The sequence below is a fragment of the Pogona vitticeps genome, chromosome 2 (assembly GCF_051106095.1).
Source record: "Pogona vitticeps strain Pit_001003342236 chromosome 2, PviZW2.1, whole genome shotgun sequence".
NCBI classification, from domain to species: Eukaryota; Metazoa; Chordata; class Lepidosauria; order Squamata; family Agamidae; genus Pogona; species Pogona vitticeps.
In genome coordinates, this window is record NC_135784.1 from 23,303,443 (window position 1) to 23,322,786 (window position 19,344).

The 19,344-nt window shown below is 42.9% G+C and overlaps 1 protein-coding gene across 2 annotated transcripts; it reads right to left on the bottom strand.

The window, feature by feature from the left end:
* Positions 1 to 2,387: 2,387 nt before the first annotated feature.
* On the bottom strand, positions 2,388 to 15,458 carry CENPA (centromere protein A). Of its 2 annotated transcripts, XM_020813760.3 has the most exons (6): positions 15,303 to 15,450; positions 15,061 to 15,194; positions 12,538 to 12,690; positions 9,445 to 9,554; positions 4,730 to 4,807; positions 2,388 to 3,491 (listed from the first exon to the last, which is right to left on the bottom strand). In XM_020813760.3, the coding sequence occupies exons 3-6, from the start codon at positions 12,683 to 12,685 to the stop codon at positions 3,357 to 3,359; spliced, it is 471 nt and encodes a 156-aa protein (XP_020669419.1). In that variant the 5' UTR covers positions 12,686 to 12,690; positions 15,061 to 15,194; positions 15,303 to 15,450; the 3' UTR covers positions 2,388 to 3,356. The 2 variants fall into 2 exon arrangements, with proteins under 2 accessions (XP_020669419.1, XP_020669420.1); XM_020813761.3 differs by lacking the exon at positions 15,061 to 15,194 and having other exon boundaries at positions 15,303 to 15,458.
* Positions 15,459 to 19,344: the final 3,886 nt, after the last annotated feature.

A 19,344-nucleotide genomic window follows, 5' to 3' on the forward strand; every position in this document is an offset into this window, starting at 1 on the left:
GGAATGTCAAGTGAAGGCACATGGTCAGTCTACATCCTTGACTCAGTGACAGGTTTAAAAATATTGCCCCCCCACTCACCCACCCAAAGAAAAAGGTCATCAGAAATTTTATCATTTATATATATATCCTCAAACTGCTAAATGGCTAACCTAGAGATGTCAAGGCAGTAGGCTTGCGAAGGTCAGGATGGCGTGAATCAATTTAGAGATGTGTTTTATTTTTTTCTGCTTCTAAAAACAAAACGGAGACAACGAAAATGGTAGGGAGAAGAGGCATTCACAGGGTGGTTGTCTTCCAAGGAAAGGCAGGTGATGTCCCCCCACCCCTGACCCCAGCAAGTGGGACGTTGCACTTAAAAGCATGCCATGTCTCTCGCCAACGAGATTTGCTGATTCTTTGATGCTGCAGTGGCTACATGAAAACTGGTTCTCTCTGAGGTCGGTTGGCTGGGGTACCACAAACACACTCGGAGGGCCACCCTGAATGGGAACCAGGCCAAAACGTCTACCCGTCCCAGTGCCCAGTTTCTGACAGAGGCTACCTCGATGCCCCCGGATGCTCCCATACATCCTGGTAAGCAGAAGCACTGCGTAGCGTTTCCGAATGTTGAGGTTTCGCTTAGCTGTATCATTCTTATTTATTAGTTAGATTTGTGTACATTTCTCCAATGATCTCAAGGTGGCCCGGCTCTCCTCCTCTTCACAAACCATTTCGTGAAGGAGGTGAGGCTGAGCGAGGGATCCACAACGGGCCAGCGAGGACTAGAAACTTGTTCTCCTGAGTTTCAAGTCCAGCACTCCAGTCAGTATAAAATATTGGCTCTTGCTGGTGGTCGACCTGTCGTTTGTGAGGTTCAGCCGCACAAGAATGGATCGTCTCTCCCAGATACGTAATATCAATTTCTGGACCATCCAGGAAGGGGATGTGATTAAAGCCTGAGGAAGCGGATTCCTGAACAAGACATCCATAATTTCTCTCCGTTCCTTGTGTTAAACTTCTATACAGCTTTTCATTGTACCTGTAAGCAGCCTAATATAGTATTTCTGGTTATGCTCTCCCACCCACTGCAGTAAAAAAAGGACTTAATTTTCATATTTAAAAGGGAAAAAATATATTTCTGAAAACCGGATTCTTTGATACATGCTGTGGCACCTCCTTTTCTCTCAGTTTGGACACCAATCCTGTCAAGTACTTAACACAGGAGTTTGTTATTAGCGTGATACCTGGCACAAATGAAGACATCTTGAAAGACCTGAAGATTATTAATCATGCTAATGCAGTTGGCTCATTTTGAATTTACAGAGCCCTCATAATCCAAGGCCCTGAATAAGTCCCTCAGGCAGATTTTCAAGGTGTTGTGAATGGGCAGAATATTGTTACTTATTTAGTTTACTGTAGTATATTTTTTTTCCTGTGAGGAGAGGGAGAAAGGGTCTAGTTTGTTTTTTTTAATCTGCCACAGAGGTGCCAAAATAACTTGACCATCTTTCGGGACTATGCCTTGGTGGCGTGTATTCTCCTGGACATCCTGCCCAGGGTTCCTCTGCTACCAGAATATACTGCTTACTGCTGAACACGCCAGATATTTTAAGTCCCCAACCCCATAGCGCTCTGGGTTCAGGAACATACGGTCTCCAGACCAAAAGCCAGGAACACCAAGGAAACAGCGACCTTTCCTTGGCCTTAGGAAGCAAATCAAAACTTGACTTTTCACCTAGACCTTTCTTTGAAAATCTTACTCCTTTTTTTTATTTAATTATTTTGCAAATATGTGACAGCACTACGTGTATGGTTTATTATTCATTGATGGCTGTTCATTTAATAGCTTTAATTTAAAAAATAAGATATTTTAATCCTGCCTTTCCCCCCCCCCCCTTCAAAAGGACCCAAGGCGGCTTGCATCATTAAAAAGACAACATTTAAAAGCTAAAACAGGAAGTATACAATATTTACAAGTTTAAGAATTAAACAAATATATTAAAAAAAGGGAAGTAAAATCAATAGTAAAACACATTTAAAACAACAGAGCACAACAGTCCATTTAAAAAAACTCTTTCAGACCATCAGTTACAATTACTAAGGGAAAGCCTGCTTGAGGAGAAAGGTCATTGCCAGCTTGGAGGACAGCAAAGATGGGGCCAGGCTGGCCCCTAGTGGAGGGGAGTTCCAGAGTCTAGAAGCAGCAACAGAGAAGAGAGTGTTGCTCCTATTCTCACCATCTTGGGAATTAGGTGGTTTTTCATAAATAGTTGGGTTTTCAGGGGGGCTTTGTTTTTTATTATTATTTTATTGTGTACCTTTATTTTGTAGCTGCCCAGAGTAGTAGTTTGCCACTAGATGGGTAGAAGTTACCTAATTAACTAAATAAATAAAGACGAGACACAGAAATGTTCAAACCCACTTTATTTCATTTTGATGGACATATTAGGTATTTAAAAACAAATGCAGACTGAAAATGTTCTTGAACTGTCGGTCTGCTCCAAACCTCTTTCTCCTCACAACTTCTCAAAGTTTACCTTTCGCTTACAAAAGAGTCTATAGAGGGTACTTTAATTTAAAGGCCACAGAGACTCATCTCTTACACACACAAACACTCAGTTTCTGAGGATTTTTACTCAACATATTTCAGTCAGGATTAAAGCATGAAGCAAGGTCGCTTTCCTTTCCTCTGGTTGGAGGTCTCTCTCTCTCCCCCCCCCCCATTTCTCCCCCTATTAGAATCTCATTTTTAAAATGAAATTTCAGGACGAGATGGCAGGGAATCATGGAGGCAGCTGGGGTTAACAGCAGATAAAAGCAGCAATAACAGCAAACAGACTGGACACGGGCCTTGAAAGATACCTGTTAAAAACAGGGTGGGGGTGCTCCGGCTGAGGCACTGTGACTAGACTTATCTGAAGGCAACAGGAGCAGTCGGTATAAAATATCACCTTAAAGAATTACAGTTATTTAAAAAAAAAAACCTTCAATTTTAAAAAGTATAAATACTATCCCTTCACTGGAAGTATATGCCATGGTTTAGTCCTTTTGGTTCAAAATCATATGTAAGAGAAGCAAAAGGGCTTTGAAAATACTTGACGTGGTTGGGGGGGGTGACCCTACCCAATCCTCAAATAAATGCAGAATTGACTCAGTTAAAAATTGGGGGGGTGGGGGTGGGGATGAAACATCAAGGCTTTAAATGTCCTCAAAATTTCCATCCAGGAGGAAACCAACCAGCTTGCGCTGTCCTCACACCCAGTTTTCAGCCACAATTAGGAACTCCTGCACCACGGACGTGGTTGCTTTGAGATGCTCTCTGGAGCTTTTCTAGCCCCAGAGAATAATAATGCCTGCAGCTCAGGGAGACGGGCACTTAGCCCAAGCCTTCGTGGATGCCACGGATCCGCCGAGCCAACTGTATGTCCTTGGGGTAGAGGGTGACCCGCTTGGCATGGATGGCACAGAGGTAAGCATCCTCCATCAAGTGCACGAGAAAAGCTTCGGCAGCCTTAAGAAAAGGTTGAGAGGAAAAGAGGGAGGGAAGAAAGGACACCACGGTCAACTTACAGGAAAAAAAAAGATCTTATTATGTATTATTCCTCATGAAGTGCTCAGGGTGACTAACCACCTAGATAAATATGGAGTTAAAATAATGAACTAAAAACACCTAAAATTGTAAATATGTGATAAAATGCTACCAAAAAAATTACAAATAACCTTGTAGCAAAAGACAGAACCAAAGACTAGTCTATTTCCTTAAAAAAATAAATAACACAAATAGACCTTGTGGGCCTTGTGCTTAAAAGAGCACTAATGGAATAAAGTGTCAAAATTTGGATGCTGGTACCAATAAAGTCTTGTGGTGCAGTGATTAAACTGCAGTACTGAAGTCAAAAGTCTGCTCACGACCTGATTTTGGTCCTGATAAGCCCCGGTAGCCGGCTCAAGGTTGACTCAGCCTTCTGAGGTTGGTAAATTGAATATTGAGCTTGCTGGGGTTGGGGGGGGCAATGTGTACTCCGCATAATTAAATTGTAAACCACCCAGAGACTGCTTTAAACTCTTGAGACATAACCATAAGTGTTAGAATTTAGCAATTATATAAATGTATTAAAATAGCCAATAGGCTTTCTTATATCTTTAGTATAGTTAATTATATGTATTCTGGGAAACAGCTGAGTTACAATGAGGAGGAATCTCCTCCACACTATGACCTGAACAGGGATCTGAATTCAAGTCTTGTTGTTGTTGTTGTTGTTGTTGTTGTTGTTGTTGTTGTTGTTGTTGTTGTTGTGTGCTGTGAAGTCACCTCTGATTTACAGCAACCCTATGAATGATCAATCTCCAAAATATCCTGTCCTCCATAGCTTTGCTCAGTTCCTGCAGACTCTTGTGGCTTCGTTTAGGGAGTCAATCCATCTTGTATTTGGTCTTCCTCTTTTCCTGCTGCCTTCCCCCTTTTCACAGCAGGATTGTCTTTTCCAGAGAAACCTGCTTTCTCACGGCTGTCCCCAAAGTAGGACAGCCTCAGCTTCAACCTTTTTTTGCCTCCAGAGATCGTTCAGGCTTGATTTGATCTAGGAGCCCCTTGATTGCCATTCTGGCAGTCCAGGGCACCAACAAAGCTCTCCTCCATCACCCCATTTCAAACAAATCATTTTTTTTCACTTTGTCTCTTAACGGTCCATCTCAGGTCGATTTCCCTCCCAGCCTTAGTCTCTTCACCTCCACATCCCCAAGACTTACCTCCTGCAAAGCAAGCAACGCCATGGCCTGCCATTGCATGTCAACCCCGCGGGTAAACTCCAAGCAGATTTCTCGCACCTGCAGAGCGGGGAGACAAAGATCACAAGGCTTTGGGCCACACTAGAAAAGCTCGCAAAGCAACCCTTTCGCTCTCAATCTTTACAACAGCCCATGCCATGAAACCATACAGGTCAGCTCAAGGCCCAAGGGCCATTTCAGAAAAATTCTCCGTGGTCCACACACCCCAGGGAGGAGTGGATTTTCCTCCTCCTCTTAGAACTGCCAAGCGGGTAGGGAATCTATGGGTCATGTCCAGCCTCTGTCAAGGAGGCCCAGTGGGGGAATTGAACCCCCCAACCTCTGAGGGAAAACCACTGAGCTATCCAGCAGTTCATGAGCCCAAAAGGGAAAGAGCAAGTTTTCAAATACAGTGGTGCCTCGCTTAACGAGGATAATCCATTCCAGCGAAATCACTGTAGAGCGAAATCAAAAATCCAATTCAAATGCATTGAAAACCCGTTCAATGAGTTCCAATGGGCTGAAAACTCACTGTCCAGCGAAGATCCTCCATAGGGGCAGCCATTTGCGGTGCCTGTATAGCAAGGAATCCATCCAAAAACACAGCGGGAAGCCATTTTACACAGTGGGCGGCTATTTTGAAGCCGCCGATCAGCTGTTTTAAAAATCATTGTAATGAGAAGCAGAGAACCGATCATCGCAAAGCGGATTTTGCCTATTAAAACATCGTTTTGCGATTGCAAAACAGTCATCATATAGCGGTTTCATCATTTAACAAAGCAATCATTAAGCGAGGCACCACTGTAGCAGCTATTTTAGCTTAATTCTCATATTGCTAGTAATTCTGTCCCAGAAGAGGCATCTCAACTATTTAGAATGGAGAGAAAGACTTACAAAAGTTGGGAAATTATTTAAGGGTGGTCTCATGGGGAAGGGGGGGAGGTATGACCTAGGGAAGAGCAGAGCACCACCTATGGACCTCAGCAGATCCAGAGCCCAGCCCAAGGACTATCATCCCGCTCAGCCATCATCTCCATTGATTCTGCAGGCTGGATGGATGGACGTTACAGTCCAACAGCATATGGAAGGCCATCTTTTTCCACACCCCCCCAAATATATGTGACTATTCACAGGTAAAGTGCACTGAGATGAGTGGAACTCACACCCAGGTAAGGATGTACAGACATGCAAATATACAGTGCAATGTTCAGAAGAGAGTCCCAATGCTTTAAATGAAGCTAATTTCCACATCCATTACTGCAGGGTTGCAGCCGTTAAGAGAGTGTTTATCATGTTAAAATAGTACAAAGTGATCAGAGGTAGCCAAAGAAAGACATACAGGCACACTCACAAACACAGTTTCTCTGATTGCTTTTTGTTTTGTTTTTTAAAAGTGTCCCAACTAAGATTTGAAACCTCGAGGCTGGACCATTTATCACGTTTTTTTCATGGCACAGCTGCCCTTGAACTGCCTAATGAATCAGCTGTTACATAAACATTGTTTAAAAATATTCAAGGCAAGTCCCCAGCAGTATATCAACCCCTCTCCCCTTTTCCCTGCCTGCATATTGTCTTCTGAACACAAAGCAACTGTGACATTTCTAGCCTTTAAAACAGCCACAAAATTAGATACTAATCTGGTTTCTCCTTTCTCTGTCTTTCTTTGAATGGGGGAACCGACCAGTCCATGTGGCACACGGCCTTCTGAATATATATTACCACCCCAAGGTTGGGATTTTGGCAACCTCGCATGCTGCCTTTAGTAGAGTTGGCTGGGAGGGACCTGTCTATGCTGGGGTGACTCTCAATCTATCCATCACTAACCAATCGTATCTTCCCCTCCTCTGAATTTAAATAGAGTCCCGCCTCTCTGCTGTGTGTTTCCTTTCCCTCTCTTTAGTCTGTTGGAAGCAGTATATTTTTTTAGTTTGCTGTTGATCTGTTCACAACTACAGGGGTGCCTCACTAGACGATGATAATCCGTTCCACTGAAATCACTGTTTAGCAAAATCATCGTCTAGCGAAAAGCAAATTGTCATCTAGCAAAAATCGGTTTGCAAAGCAGGGACCAAACATTGTCCAGCAAAATTCCCCCATAGGAATCAGTGTTTTGCGAATCGCTATAGCGACTGCAAAAAGTCAATGTCTAGCGAAAAAAAACCTGTCATGTGGGGTAACTGTCTAGCGAGGCACCACTGTATAAGTAATGTTTTTTATTCTTTCTCCTAGAAATGTCTCAGAGTGAGTCACTGAGACTTTTAAGTGCCAGTAAATAAGAAAAGGGTGGACTATCTAGGCAACTTGAAACTATTCTCCTCTGTGAAACTCTGTATTTCTACTATGCGTGACTAAAGGAATTCAACCAGAAATTCAAAACTCTGGAATACACTATTCCCCAGCTTAGGCTACTGCCTCATTCTGCCTCATGAAGGCCATTTTTTACAAGAGCTGAGAACTATCTAAGGGTGGTCTCACAGGGAGAGTCTTTACTCTTTTACAAGAGTAAAACTGAATTTCATGTGTGGATCAATACTGCACCGAGCCTTTTAGAGAGCTATACAGTATAAATGCTCTCCTTCAACAGAAGAAAAAGCAAGTTAAAAATAGCTATGTAAAATTTTGTATTTTGAGCTGATTCCTGTCCAGAATCACTCAGACTTTGAGGACAGAGCTGCACATAGGATCCAAATACTTCCCAGAGATTGTGATAATCTGTGACCATTATTTCTTAAAGCCATGACACATCAATTGAGACAGACAAGAACAACAAAACAAAACAAGGATCACAGCTAAAGTGGATAAAAATCTATGTTTTTTAAAAAAATAAAATTGATTTAAATCACAATTTAAACTAAAAAACAGATTTTAAAATTTTTAATCTTTTTGTAATTAAAATTGTGAGAAATCCAATTATTTATTTAAATTGTGATTTAAATCAAATCCATCCTGATCACAACTTTTCAATCTATCCACGGATGCCCAAGCAGGGAGGAAAGAGTCTAGAACTATAACAAAGAAAAATTTAGGTTAAAGGTCTAAAACGTCAGTTGTTCAGCAACATACTAAAAAAAATCATTATACATTTCAGTTTCATTTGACAAATATGGATTAAAGGCAGAAACCCTGCGGTTTCAAGCTGAGGTAACGAGCATCACCATGTGGACAAACAGCAACATTTCACTTCAAGGATGGGAAAGATTATCATTTTGGACTACAACTCCCAAAATGCCCTGGACAGCATGACTGTTGGGGGATTCTGGAATTTGTGATCCAAAACTGGTAATCTTTTAGATTCCTCCACTGCTAAAATGTGGTCTTTGAGACCATGCCCACATTGGAACTCGGCCCATGAGCCAAAAAGAGTTTGACTAACTCTACTGGTTGAGGCTGGGCCAGGATTCCAGGGGTTTATAGGACAGCCCTAAGAATATGTTCAAAATTAACCGTGGGATAGACGAAAGGGATCCTTTCACACACGCTTGCCTCAGTACAACCATCCCAAGCCTCTGATGGAGAAGAGAACCTTTTCACATAGGGACCGGACCTAAGAGTGCCTATAGCTTTAGAAGACACAGTTTCAATCTACACAACCCATACAATGCAAAAGTTGTAATACAAAAAAAAATCCAGAAATGTACCAACAGTATAAATCACCTCTATAAGAATATAGTACTTCCAAACAGGGTGGATTTTATTAAATAACAATAATTTGACTAAATATCAAAACTGATTTAAATCACAATTTAAATTTTTAAGAATCTGATTTTCTTACTTTTTCAATTTTTAAAATCCATTTATTTTTAATTTAAATCATGATTCAAATTAATGTGATTTTTATCCAAACAGCAATTTTACATACAGTTTATCAGTTCTATAAAATTTACAAACATTTCATAAAATGTGAAATATTTTAGTATTAAATGACAGCTTCAGACACAAATACAGTGGTGCCTCGCAAGACGAGCGCTCCGTTTGACGGCAAAATTGCTTGATGTCGATGTTTTGCGATCGCAAAACGATGTTTCCTATGGGGGAATTTCGCTTTGCGATGATCGGTTCCCTGCTTCGGGAACCGATCATCGCAAACCGATGATTTTATCGGTGGTTTCAAAATGGCCGCCGGGTAAATAAAATGGCTTCCCGCTGTGTTTTCGGACAGATTCCTCGCAAGACAGCCACCGAAAATTGCTGCCCCTATGGAGGATCTTTGCTGGACGGTGAGTTTCCAGCCCATCGGAACGCATTAACCGGGTTTTAATGCGTTTCTATGGGCTTTTTAATATCGCTTTACGACATTTTCGTTCTACAGCGATTTCGCTGGAATGAATTAACGTCGTAATGCGAGGCACCACTGTAATGCCAAAGTGTGAGGCTTACAAACCACAGGAAAGAAAAAGGAAACTAATTCCTAATCACTAAAACTTTGGCCAGAAAGCAGTGTACGCATCACACTGCCTACAGATAGGTTTATTCTATGCAGGTAAAAAAGACCTTGCTTTAAAAACACACACCAGATGAGGGCCGGACCCACTATTAGAGAGACTGAGATGGCCTCCGTAGATGCTGGAAGGTAGCAATTTGATGCTGGAGAAATGTGGCTAGTGACCCACGCAAGCCATATACAAAGAAAGAGATGCCAGAAGCAGGACTGGAGGCAGCGTGATACCAGCACAACGCCAACTGTCAGCACGACTCACCACACGGGCAAATGGCAACTTCTGGATGAGGAGTTGGGTGCTTTTCTGGTATTTCCGGATTTCCAGCAATGCCCGTTGGCCAGGTCGGTACCTTCGCCGCCGCCGGTGCCCTGCATGGAGAGAAAAAAGGGATTAGGAGGAGTCAAGGGACGGAAAGGGGGCTCACGTCTTGGGAAAGGAACAGATCATTTGGAAGAGGCTTCAAAGAGATAAGAAGAGTAAAGGAAGGAAGGATCTTTTTCCTACGTTACAGAGAGAGAGAGAGAAAAGAAAGGGCAGCGTGAATAGCCTGAAGAAGTGGACGTGTCCAGAAAAGCTCACATTCAAACACAACAATTAAGTCACCTCTGATTTATTTATTGGCTCCTTGGCTTGTTTATTTTCTAGGTGTGCGTTTCTCCCAATAAGGGGACCTAAGGCGGTTAATGGCAACCCTACGAGCAAGCCATCTCCAAAAGGAGCTGTCCTCAACTGCCCTGCTCAGCTCTTGTAAACTCAAATTTGTGGGTTCCTTTAGGAAGTCAATCCATCTTGTGTTTGGTCTCGCTCTTTTCCCGCTGCCCTCCACCTTTCTCAGCATAATACAGTGGGGTCTTGACTTGAGAACTTAATCCGTATTGGAAGGCGGTTCTCAAGTCAAAAAGTTCTCAAGTCAAATCTGCATTTCCCATAGGAATGCATTGAAAACCATTTGATCCGTATCTGCTCTTTTCCGTCCATAGAAACTAATGGGAAGCTGCTATTCCGCCTTCGACCACTAGAGGGGGATATTTTGTTTCTTTTTTTCTTAGGTCAAGAAAGGTTCAGGGAAGGCAGGGAAAATACAGCCCAGGCAGTACCAGGCAGTCTGAAGACTGTCTCCCAATCCACTCTCTAAACGCTGGGAAGAGTGAGGAAGCAGACAGGCACCCTTTTCACTGGCCAACAGTTAACCGAAAGTTCAAATTTTGCACTTTCCCTGCCTCCCACGTGGTTTTTTTTTCAGTTCTTAACTCAAATCTAAGTATGTAAGTCAAGTCAATATTTTCCTATGAGAGTGGTTCTTAAGTCAAAATGTTCTTAACTCAAGTCGTTCTTAAGTCAAGACCCCACTGTAGTCTTTTCCAGAGAATCCTGCCTCCTCAGGATGTGCCCAAAGAATGGCAGCCTCGGCTTTCAACATTTCTGCCTCCAGAGATTGTTCGGGCTTGATTTGATCTAGGGGGAAAAAAACTCTCTACCTAGTTCCTTGGACACTGAAATTTCATCGGAGCCAAAAACTCTACTACTAATTAGTCCCACATTGTGCACCCCACTGAGCCCAAGGTAATTTGGCTAAAGTTCCAAGTATCCAAACTTGGAAGCAAACCCTGTTAAGAACCACAATCGCGATCAGCAAGGGAAATGGTCCTTTGGCCAGCTTTCTCTGCTCCTTGCCTGTATTTAGGTTTATTCTACATGAAACTAATATGTGGATACAACCGCTGCCAACTGCAAGGATCTCTTTTAATCAAACATTGCAGAAGTTCCAAGGCCAATGTGAGGTCTCCGGCGGTTTGTTTAGCCTTCTAGTAACATGTCAGCTCTGAAGGCTTTACTCTGCATGAGTCGCACATCATCATAATAGTTACTGGATAAAAAGGCACATTTTAGTTCTTTTATATCTGTTTTGAATGCTTGTTCCCAGCCACCCCCCAACAACTTCAGAAAAACAATCAGGCTTGTTGTAAGCATCCCATTAAGACAGTGGTCCCCAAAATTGGGTTTCCAGATGTTCTTGGACTCCAACTCCCAGAAGCCTTCACCACCACCTCTGCTGGCCAGGATTTCTGGGAGCTGAAGTCCAAGAACATCTGGAGGCCCCAGGCTGGGGACCACTGCATTAAGAGAAGGTGGGTTTTTTTGCTATGATGAAAGGGGTCTATGATGAAAGAGGGTGGTGTAGCAGTTCAAGTCACAGTCAGACTTAAGAGGAAAGACTAAGTCATGGCTGGCTGGATAGCTCAGTGAATTGGGTATCTGACTGTGGAGCCAGGGGCTGAGAGTTCTATTCCTCACGGTGCCTCCGGCAAGAAGAGCCAGCCTGGATAGCCTTGGGCAAGCTGCTTAGTCCCATTAAAACACTTCTGAGTATTTTCTACATAGCAAATTCTGAAAAGTGTTGCCATAAGTCAGATTTTACTTGATGGCATATGATTACCGGATACATAAGGCTGGCTGGATAGCTCAGGGGTTTAGGTCACTGGCTGTGAATCGAACTGCCAACCTCTGTGAAGCCAAAGGTTGGCAGTTCGATTCCTCACTAGGCCCCTTGTGAACAGAGCCAGCTGGTGTGGCCTTGGGCGAGCTGCACAGACCCAGGGTGCCCCCCCAAGAAGGCAGTGGTAAACCATTTCTGAGTATTCTCTACCCAGAAACCCCCCAAAAGGGTCGTCATTAGTCAGAACTGACTTGACGGAACATCATTATTATTCTTAACCCGTGAAACTTACTGGGTGACCTATCCAGTCGCTCAGGGCTGTGAGGATAAAGTGGTGGGGATGACTAAAATGAAAAATTCCTCCATACAAATACAGTGGTGCCTCCAAAGATGAGGTTACTGTGTTCCGCAAAAATCGCTGTCAAGCGAAATCGTCATTAAGCGAAATGCGGTTTTCCATAGAAAAGCATTGAAAACCGGATAATCCGTTCCAATGGGAACGGATTGTCATTGTAAAGCGAAAATCGCCATAGGAAACATCGTTAAGCAAAACGCGTTTCCCAAGCGAAGACAGCCGTCTAACGAAACAGTGACCATTTAAAAACCCGTTTCGCAAAGCAAACCCGAGCTGTCAAAACATCGTAAAGCGAAAAACAGGGACCTAAAATTTAACCGTCTTGCGAGGCAAGGTCCCTAACATCGTAAAGTGAAAATCGGCCATAGGAAACATCGTTAAACGGAGCACAAGATTGCTCAGAAAACCTCATCGTAAAGCGAATTTGTCATTAAACGAACCAATCGTCTAGCGAGGCACCACTGTATAACAAATAAACAGAGGAGGACTGACACACCCCTTTGCACCTATTCCCTTTCACCCTACCCTCCCAAAAAAGTTAGAACACACTCTGTCTCACCTGCCTCTTCTGCTGGTTGTTGTCTCTGAGGGGGACGGCGGGGGGAAGATCGAGGTGAACGGCGTGGAGATATTCCAGGGCCTCGGCGTGAAGGGGGTGTGGAGGGAGTCCTCCTAGGAGTGGGACCGCCTCGTGAGCCGCGCCGCATGATGCCTAGCAGGGAAAAGGATAAGGGACAAATCTCAGGGCTCAGCGAACAGGGAGGGGTTTGAGTAATATTTAGGGAAAGCACAAAGCTTAGCTGGAGCACATCAACGCCTGGTTTCCTGCCCTGTGAGTTGCATGTAGAGTTTGGAAATGTGCCTTTTGGGGGTTAGAACCCCCAGAATCCTCCAGACAGACAGCATGGCAACTGGGGAGTGTGGGGGTTGTAGTCCACAAAGTCACATTTCCAAGCTCTCTTGCCCCAGAAGGAAACCCACAAGCAGGATGTATCCTAGCTTAACCAGAAAGTTACAACAAGATGCTGAGTTCAGTCTCTAAGTAGTCAGAGATAGACTGCCCCATAACATGGAGGCTCCAAATAACCCTCGTGGCTCACAGGTAGTCCTTGGTGGACTGATCCTGTGGAGATTCCTCTAACATCCTTTTAAAGCCAATGTTACATTTTTTAGCATAAAACGCCAGTGAATGACACACTGTATAAAGTTATGATTCACAAAGAGCACATTTTTAATGCTTTTACAAAAAGCAGTTTGCTTTGGGCAAACCGACCAAACAGAATACCAGCAAACAACCTTAAACAAACAAAAAAACACTACAGAACTTAATGTAAGGCATCACAGATGTTTGGGGTCGGTAACTCTTATATTCCCCCTGGGATATAGATATGGGTAAACCAAACAGCTGAAGAGAGCTACAACAATAGCTCATCAAATTACCTAAAACATACTGATGTATTTAACTGATTACATTTCCACCCTATCTTTCCATGTATAAATGCATGCTGTTCTCAATTCCCCATATTTTCCCCAGGACTAATCCTGTCAAGTAAATAAAGCTGACAGAGAATGACTGGTTCAGGATTTTCCAATGAGTAGGGATTTAAACCCGGATCTCCAAGGTCCTGGCCCAGACCCAATCACACTGCCTCAATCAGCCAAATATGTGTACCCTATAAATTGGCCTGAAGATCTGTCCAAATGTTAATTTGCTTTTAAGGTGATTTGTTTAAAAAAAAAACAACACGCACACACAAACTGTGCAGCAGACTAGTGCCATTTATAAAAGAGACACGCATTCTCTCATGTGAAAGACTGCAAGGGATAACACCCCCAAAACACTTAATGCATACATGTAAGGCCAGCTCTAAATCCGGGGGGGGGGAGAGATAGTTGAGTAGTTTAGGCATCTGGCATCAATTCTTCACTGTGCCTCCTTAATAGAGGTTGGACTCAGTGATCCATAGGGGCCCTTCCAGCTCTACAGTTCTGAGATGTATTTATTTTATTTTATTTTATTGATTGATTTGATTTGTATCCCGCCCACCTGGTCTATTTGATTTGTATCCCGCCCATCTGGTCTATACGACCACTCTAGGTGGGAGATGACGACAAATGATGATTCTAGACAAAGCACAGACTTCCGGTATAGAAACACACATGCCCCATCACTGGGTCCTAGTAGCAGCAGTGATACATTACTACATGTATCAACTTCACTGCCCAAAATGAAGTGTCACTCCTGAGCAATGAGAGGGAATTAAAAGGGCAGGTGGACTTCAGCTGCCCAGTATTGGGCAGAAAGTCACAGGCATCAACCACAGAGCTTGGAATTGTCTGTGATCTGCTTTTTTTTTTTTTTTTTACTATTAGTTCCAGTCTTCCATAGTTTTTTCCAAGTTGTAAAAACAGTGAGTCCTGTTGGAGCCCTAACAGAAGCCTTAAGAAACCAGGTGGTGATCGCATCCTTACGTAGTTAATATAGAACAGGGGAGTCTAATATCTGACCCAGCAGATGTCTTTGGGCTCCCACCAGCCTTTAGTGAATACTGCCGATGGTAAAGAATCATGGCAGTCCAGCAATATAGAGTGGGGAATGAGTTGACCATCCTAGATCCAAAACTGCACATAATGCAGACTCAGGAATATATTTAGTGCTTACTTTCTAAGTAAACGTGCACAGGATTGCAGCATGACAACACAGCCCTATGTTTAATCAGAAGTCCATTAAATTCAATTACATTTTTCTCAAGTAAGTACACTATGGATTTTTAATCAGTTACCTGTAATTAGTAAGCTAGCAATCTTACCAAGTTAACAAATCTGCACTTCCAGGCAGATTTACCTAAACTTAAAACCACTGAACATAATGAGCGTTACTACTGTATAAAGAAGCATAACATGGTACTGTTAAGATCAGCCAGGGCTTATTAAATGCTGTATGTGTCAATTAATGAATAAAAAAACAAAAAATGCTCTTTAAGTAGGGTACAGTTTTACTTAACAGAATACTACTGCAGCGAAATTCTCATATTAAACGTAACATGTTTTACATTTATATTACAATATCACACGAACATACTTCTGTGTCGTTAAAATTCCAGAATACAGGTGGAAAAATTTTTCCCAAGCAAAAGTAAATGGTGGTGGTCCATGAGGTGTGACGTCACCGTCAACGAACACAAGCGAGATCTTTGAGCATGACGTCAAACAAGCCTGGCAGGGGAAGGTTGGAACAAAGAGGGTACAGTATTAGGGCGCTTAGAACGAAATAGTGGGTGACGTCACAATGCCAGAAGCACGGAAGAAATAGAAGTCACTCACCTGCTCCCGCAATGGAACCTTCCTCCACCTCCGTTCTATTTCTCCAAATTCGCGCCCCCTTTCAGCCCCGCCCCTCGCCGAAAGCATCGACCAATCCGCTCTTTGAACGGCAGCCCCTCGACTTATCAAAGGCAAACAGCACGCAGAAGAAGCTGGGCCTATCTAGATACAAGGGAAGAAACAGCCAATGAAGACGTAGGACTTAAACTACGGTGTATACGTCACAAGAGTCGCTTGGATTCTTAGTGAGGATTGGTTATAGAATGTGACAGTAGGCCAGAAGGAATGCAAGGGATGCACGGCGTTCGACCAATGGAAGAGAAGACAAGACGCCGCCAGGAAGGAGCGCTTTGTTAAAGAGCATTTCCGCGACCATGGCGTCCCGCCTCTAACGTCTTTGCCTTTGATTGGATAGCTTAAAAATGCAGCTAGCCAATCAAACTGGGAGGGGTGGAGTCAAATGTGGTGGTAGGGGGGTGACCCATTGCCTTAATTCCGAAATAAGGTTTTTCGTTGTACAGTATTCCGGAGTTCTTGTTCCCGATTAAACATATGGCTGGAATCGGGATGTAAACCCTGCCACCTTCCTATAAGCTAAGCCTCACTGGACGTTATGTCGCTTACTTCTGAGGAGAGAAGCTTAGGATCCCCTTGCCTACAAAATTCAATGAAGTCCAGGCTCCTGTTCCCATAAGCGAAAGAATAGATGCCATATTTTTTAACCTAATCATCCACACTAATTTCAGGGCATCTTAAAATAATAATAAAGCTTACAGTAAATAAAATTTATCTTTCAAAAATAAACAGCCCAAATATGGAAGTGTAACTTAGCTTTTTTAACAAAGTGGGTTCAATACATTTAATAAATATCTAAAGATCTGTGAAAGGGTAAAGTCCACGATAGAAATAACAAAGTCAGATATACAAGGACACTTGAAACATCCATATAATCCCACGAATCTGGGCCATTTTGCATATATACATTTTTAAGGAGAAGGCAGTGTGGTGTACTGGCTATAACTGGTTGAGGGAACCCATGGCCTTTAAGATTTTTTGGATGAGAACTTCCACAGTCCCAAATCATTTTTATGCTAAATATGTCTGATGGGAATCACCAAAAACATCTGAAAGTTTTCCTGTCCGCTCCCAGAGGAGAATGATTTCCAGTCAGGGACAGTTGCACTGTTGCACTCTTTTGTCAAACCCTCTGGACAGATTTGCTACATAAATGTGAACTTTTCTCATAGAATACTGAAGTTGGAAGGGGCCTACAAGGCCATCAAGTCCAACCCCCTGCTCAACACAGGAATATAAATCAAAGCCGATCTGCCAGGAGATTGTCTAAGTTTCTCTTGAATGCCTCCAGGGTTGGAGCCCTCACCAACTCCTGAGGTAACTAGTTCCACTGTCATACTGCTCCAGCAGTTAGGACGTTTTTCCTGGTATTCAACTGAAATCTGGCTTCCTTTAACGTGAGCCCATTATTACATGTCCTGCACTCTGGGATGATCAAGAACAGATCCTGCCGCTTCTCTGTATGGCAGCCTTATTGTGAGGACAGAGAACGTGACAGAGAGACCATGCAGGCCACCCTAAGCTTTCTGAAGGTAGGATAAAAATAAAACAACCAGGCAAGAAGCTAGTGATACGCCTTGCAGGGTTGCCCCCACTGAGACCAGACTATAGCCCAGTAGTACCTGGCATGATACAGAAGACAGAAAATGCCCACTTCCATCCCCACTACCTCTGGGTAGCATGGAGGAAACAGAGTGAAAGCGTCTCAGGGCATGATCAGATGGCTGGAAAGGCACACACTTGATCATACCAAAAAGGGTAACTTTTACAGGGATAATCAATCTCCCTTAAAGTGACCCTTCTGTCTGCTGTGGAATCACTCCAGCCGTCTCTCTGCCCTGCACCCAAAAGTAGCAGCCTTGCGCTGGACTTATAAGGTCCATTTTGAGCACAGATCAGTGCCGGATTGGAGAGCATTTCCCTGTACGTCATGTAATTTAGATCTCACTGGACTGTCCACAGGTGGTCCAAATATTGTGATCTGTTTCCCCATGTGGTCACATCCCTAAAACGGCTAACCCGCAATTCTTCCAAGGCTATTTTTAGTTGCTCTATCCATATAACTCACCATTTAAAAATGTTAATTATGTTACGTCATACATACACACCCTCCTTGTAGGGTTGAAGAGAAATCTTAACAGTTGCAGTCCAAAAAAAGGCCACTTATTCTGTGTATTCGCGAAGGCTTTCACGGCCGGGATCTAATGGTTGTTGTGGGTTTTTCGGGCTCTTTGGCTGTGTTCTGGAGGTTGTTCTTCCTAACGTTTCACCAGGCTCTGTGACCGGCATCTTCAGAGGACAGCACTCAGAGGAGAGCACAGAGTGCTGTCCTCTGAAGATGCCGGCCAGAGACTGGCGAAACGTTAGGAAGAACAACCTCCAGAACACGGCCAAAGAGCCTGAAAAACCCACAACAACCATAACTTATTCTGGTTTGTTGGACAAGCAATACTTTTGACAGTCCCTTATAATCAATCCCAGGGTGAATAATGTAATTGTCATAGTGTCTATCCCATTCCACTTGGTTACATGCACTGTGCATGTAATCCCATGGGCAGAATAACATATTCTTTGGTCACAGTCCTGTTGGGTTGTTCACACTGGCAGAAGTGCCATGGGGTAAATCACAGTGGGCTCATTAAGAGCTCCGTGGTTTAGATATCTGGCTGCCAAGCCAGAGGTTGGGAGTTTAATTCTCCACTGGGCATCCCAGAAGAGCCAGCCTGGGTGACCCTGGGGCAAAGCTGTCCAGCTCCCAGGGCACCTTCCAGAAGAAGGAAATGGGAAACCACTTCTGAGTACTCTCTATCTAGAAAAAGGGTCTCCATAAATTAGAATTCACTTAGCAGCACATGATTATTATTAAATCACAGTGGCAAATTCCCGCTAGTTAACTACTTGTGTGCCAAACCATGCTACTAGTAAACGGCAACTAGTTAATTAGCAGCCATCCACACTTAAGAGCAGGGTGAAAAACTAATGGGATTCTGATCTTTGTGTCTGAAAAAGTGGATCCTAATCCATGAAAGCACCCAGTAAAATAAACCTCTTAATTTTAAAGATGCCAACATACTTTTTTTTTGTTTTTTTGCATTGTACACGCAAAACAGATTAGCATAGCTACCAGAGTGATACTCAGGACATGGATATTTCACAGCATCTGTTACATGAATAGACCTGTTCTGTGATTTACCTATTAATTATAACTAAATCATCATAAACATCTCCCCACACGCTCTTCAATGGCAAATGAAATAGGGCATCCAGAATGTAATCAGGAATTAATGAAATTTTTAAATTAAAAGCCACAGTTAATCCATCTGCAGAAAATCCAAGCTTGCATGGATTTTTACATATTTGTATTCTTGAAGGCTTTAATGGCCTGGATCTGATGGCTGTTGTATGTTTTTGGGGCTGTTTGCCATGTTCTGAAGGTTCCTATCGTTTTGCCAGTCTCTCTGGCCGGCATCTTCAGAGGACAGGAGTTAAAAATCTGTCTGTGTTCTGGTGTAGTGTGTGGGATAGTTGAGTATTTATAGCTATGGGATCAGCTATTTGTCCTTTTCAAGAAATTGGGTGATTATGGTAATCAGCATGTTTTTTGTTACGGGTGTATTGTTGTGCTTGTTGAGAGCGGAATACTGTTTTTAGGTTGTTGTTTTTTTAAAGTTTCCCCATGTGGTCCATGACCCCTTTGATGTATGGCAGAAAAACTTTATTTATGGGAGGCGCTTTTTCTTCTTTTGTATGTTTCTTGGCAGCTGATCCCGCTCTTTTTGGCTTGGTGATGCAACAATTTATTGTTGAAAACAAATGTACACACAAAAATAAATATATACAAAGTCATCCCAGTGCTCCCAACAGAAATGATTTTCTCACCCTAATATTTGCACACAAGAAGCCATGAACTAGCAGTAACTAGTTTCAACAAGAGAGTTGAAAAATAAATATATATACACACTTCCAG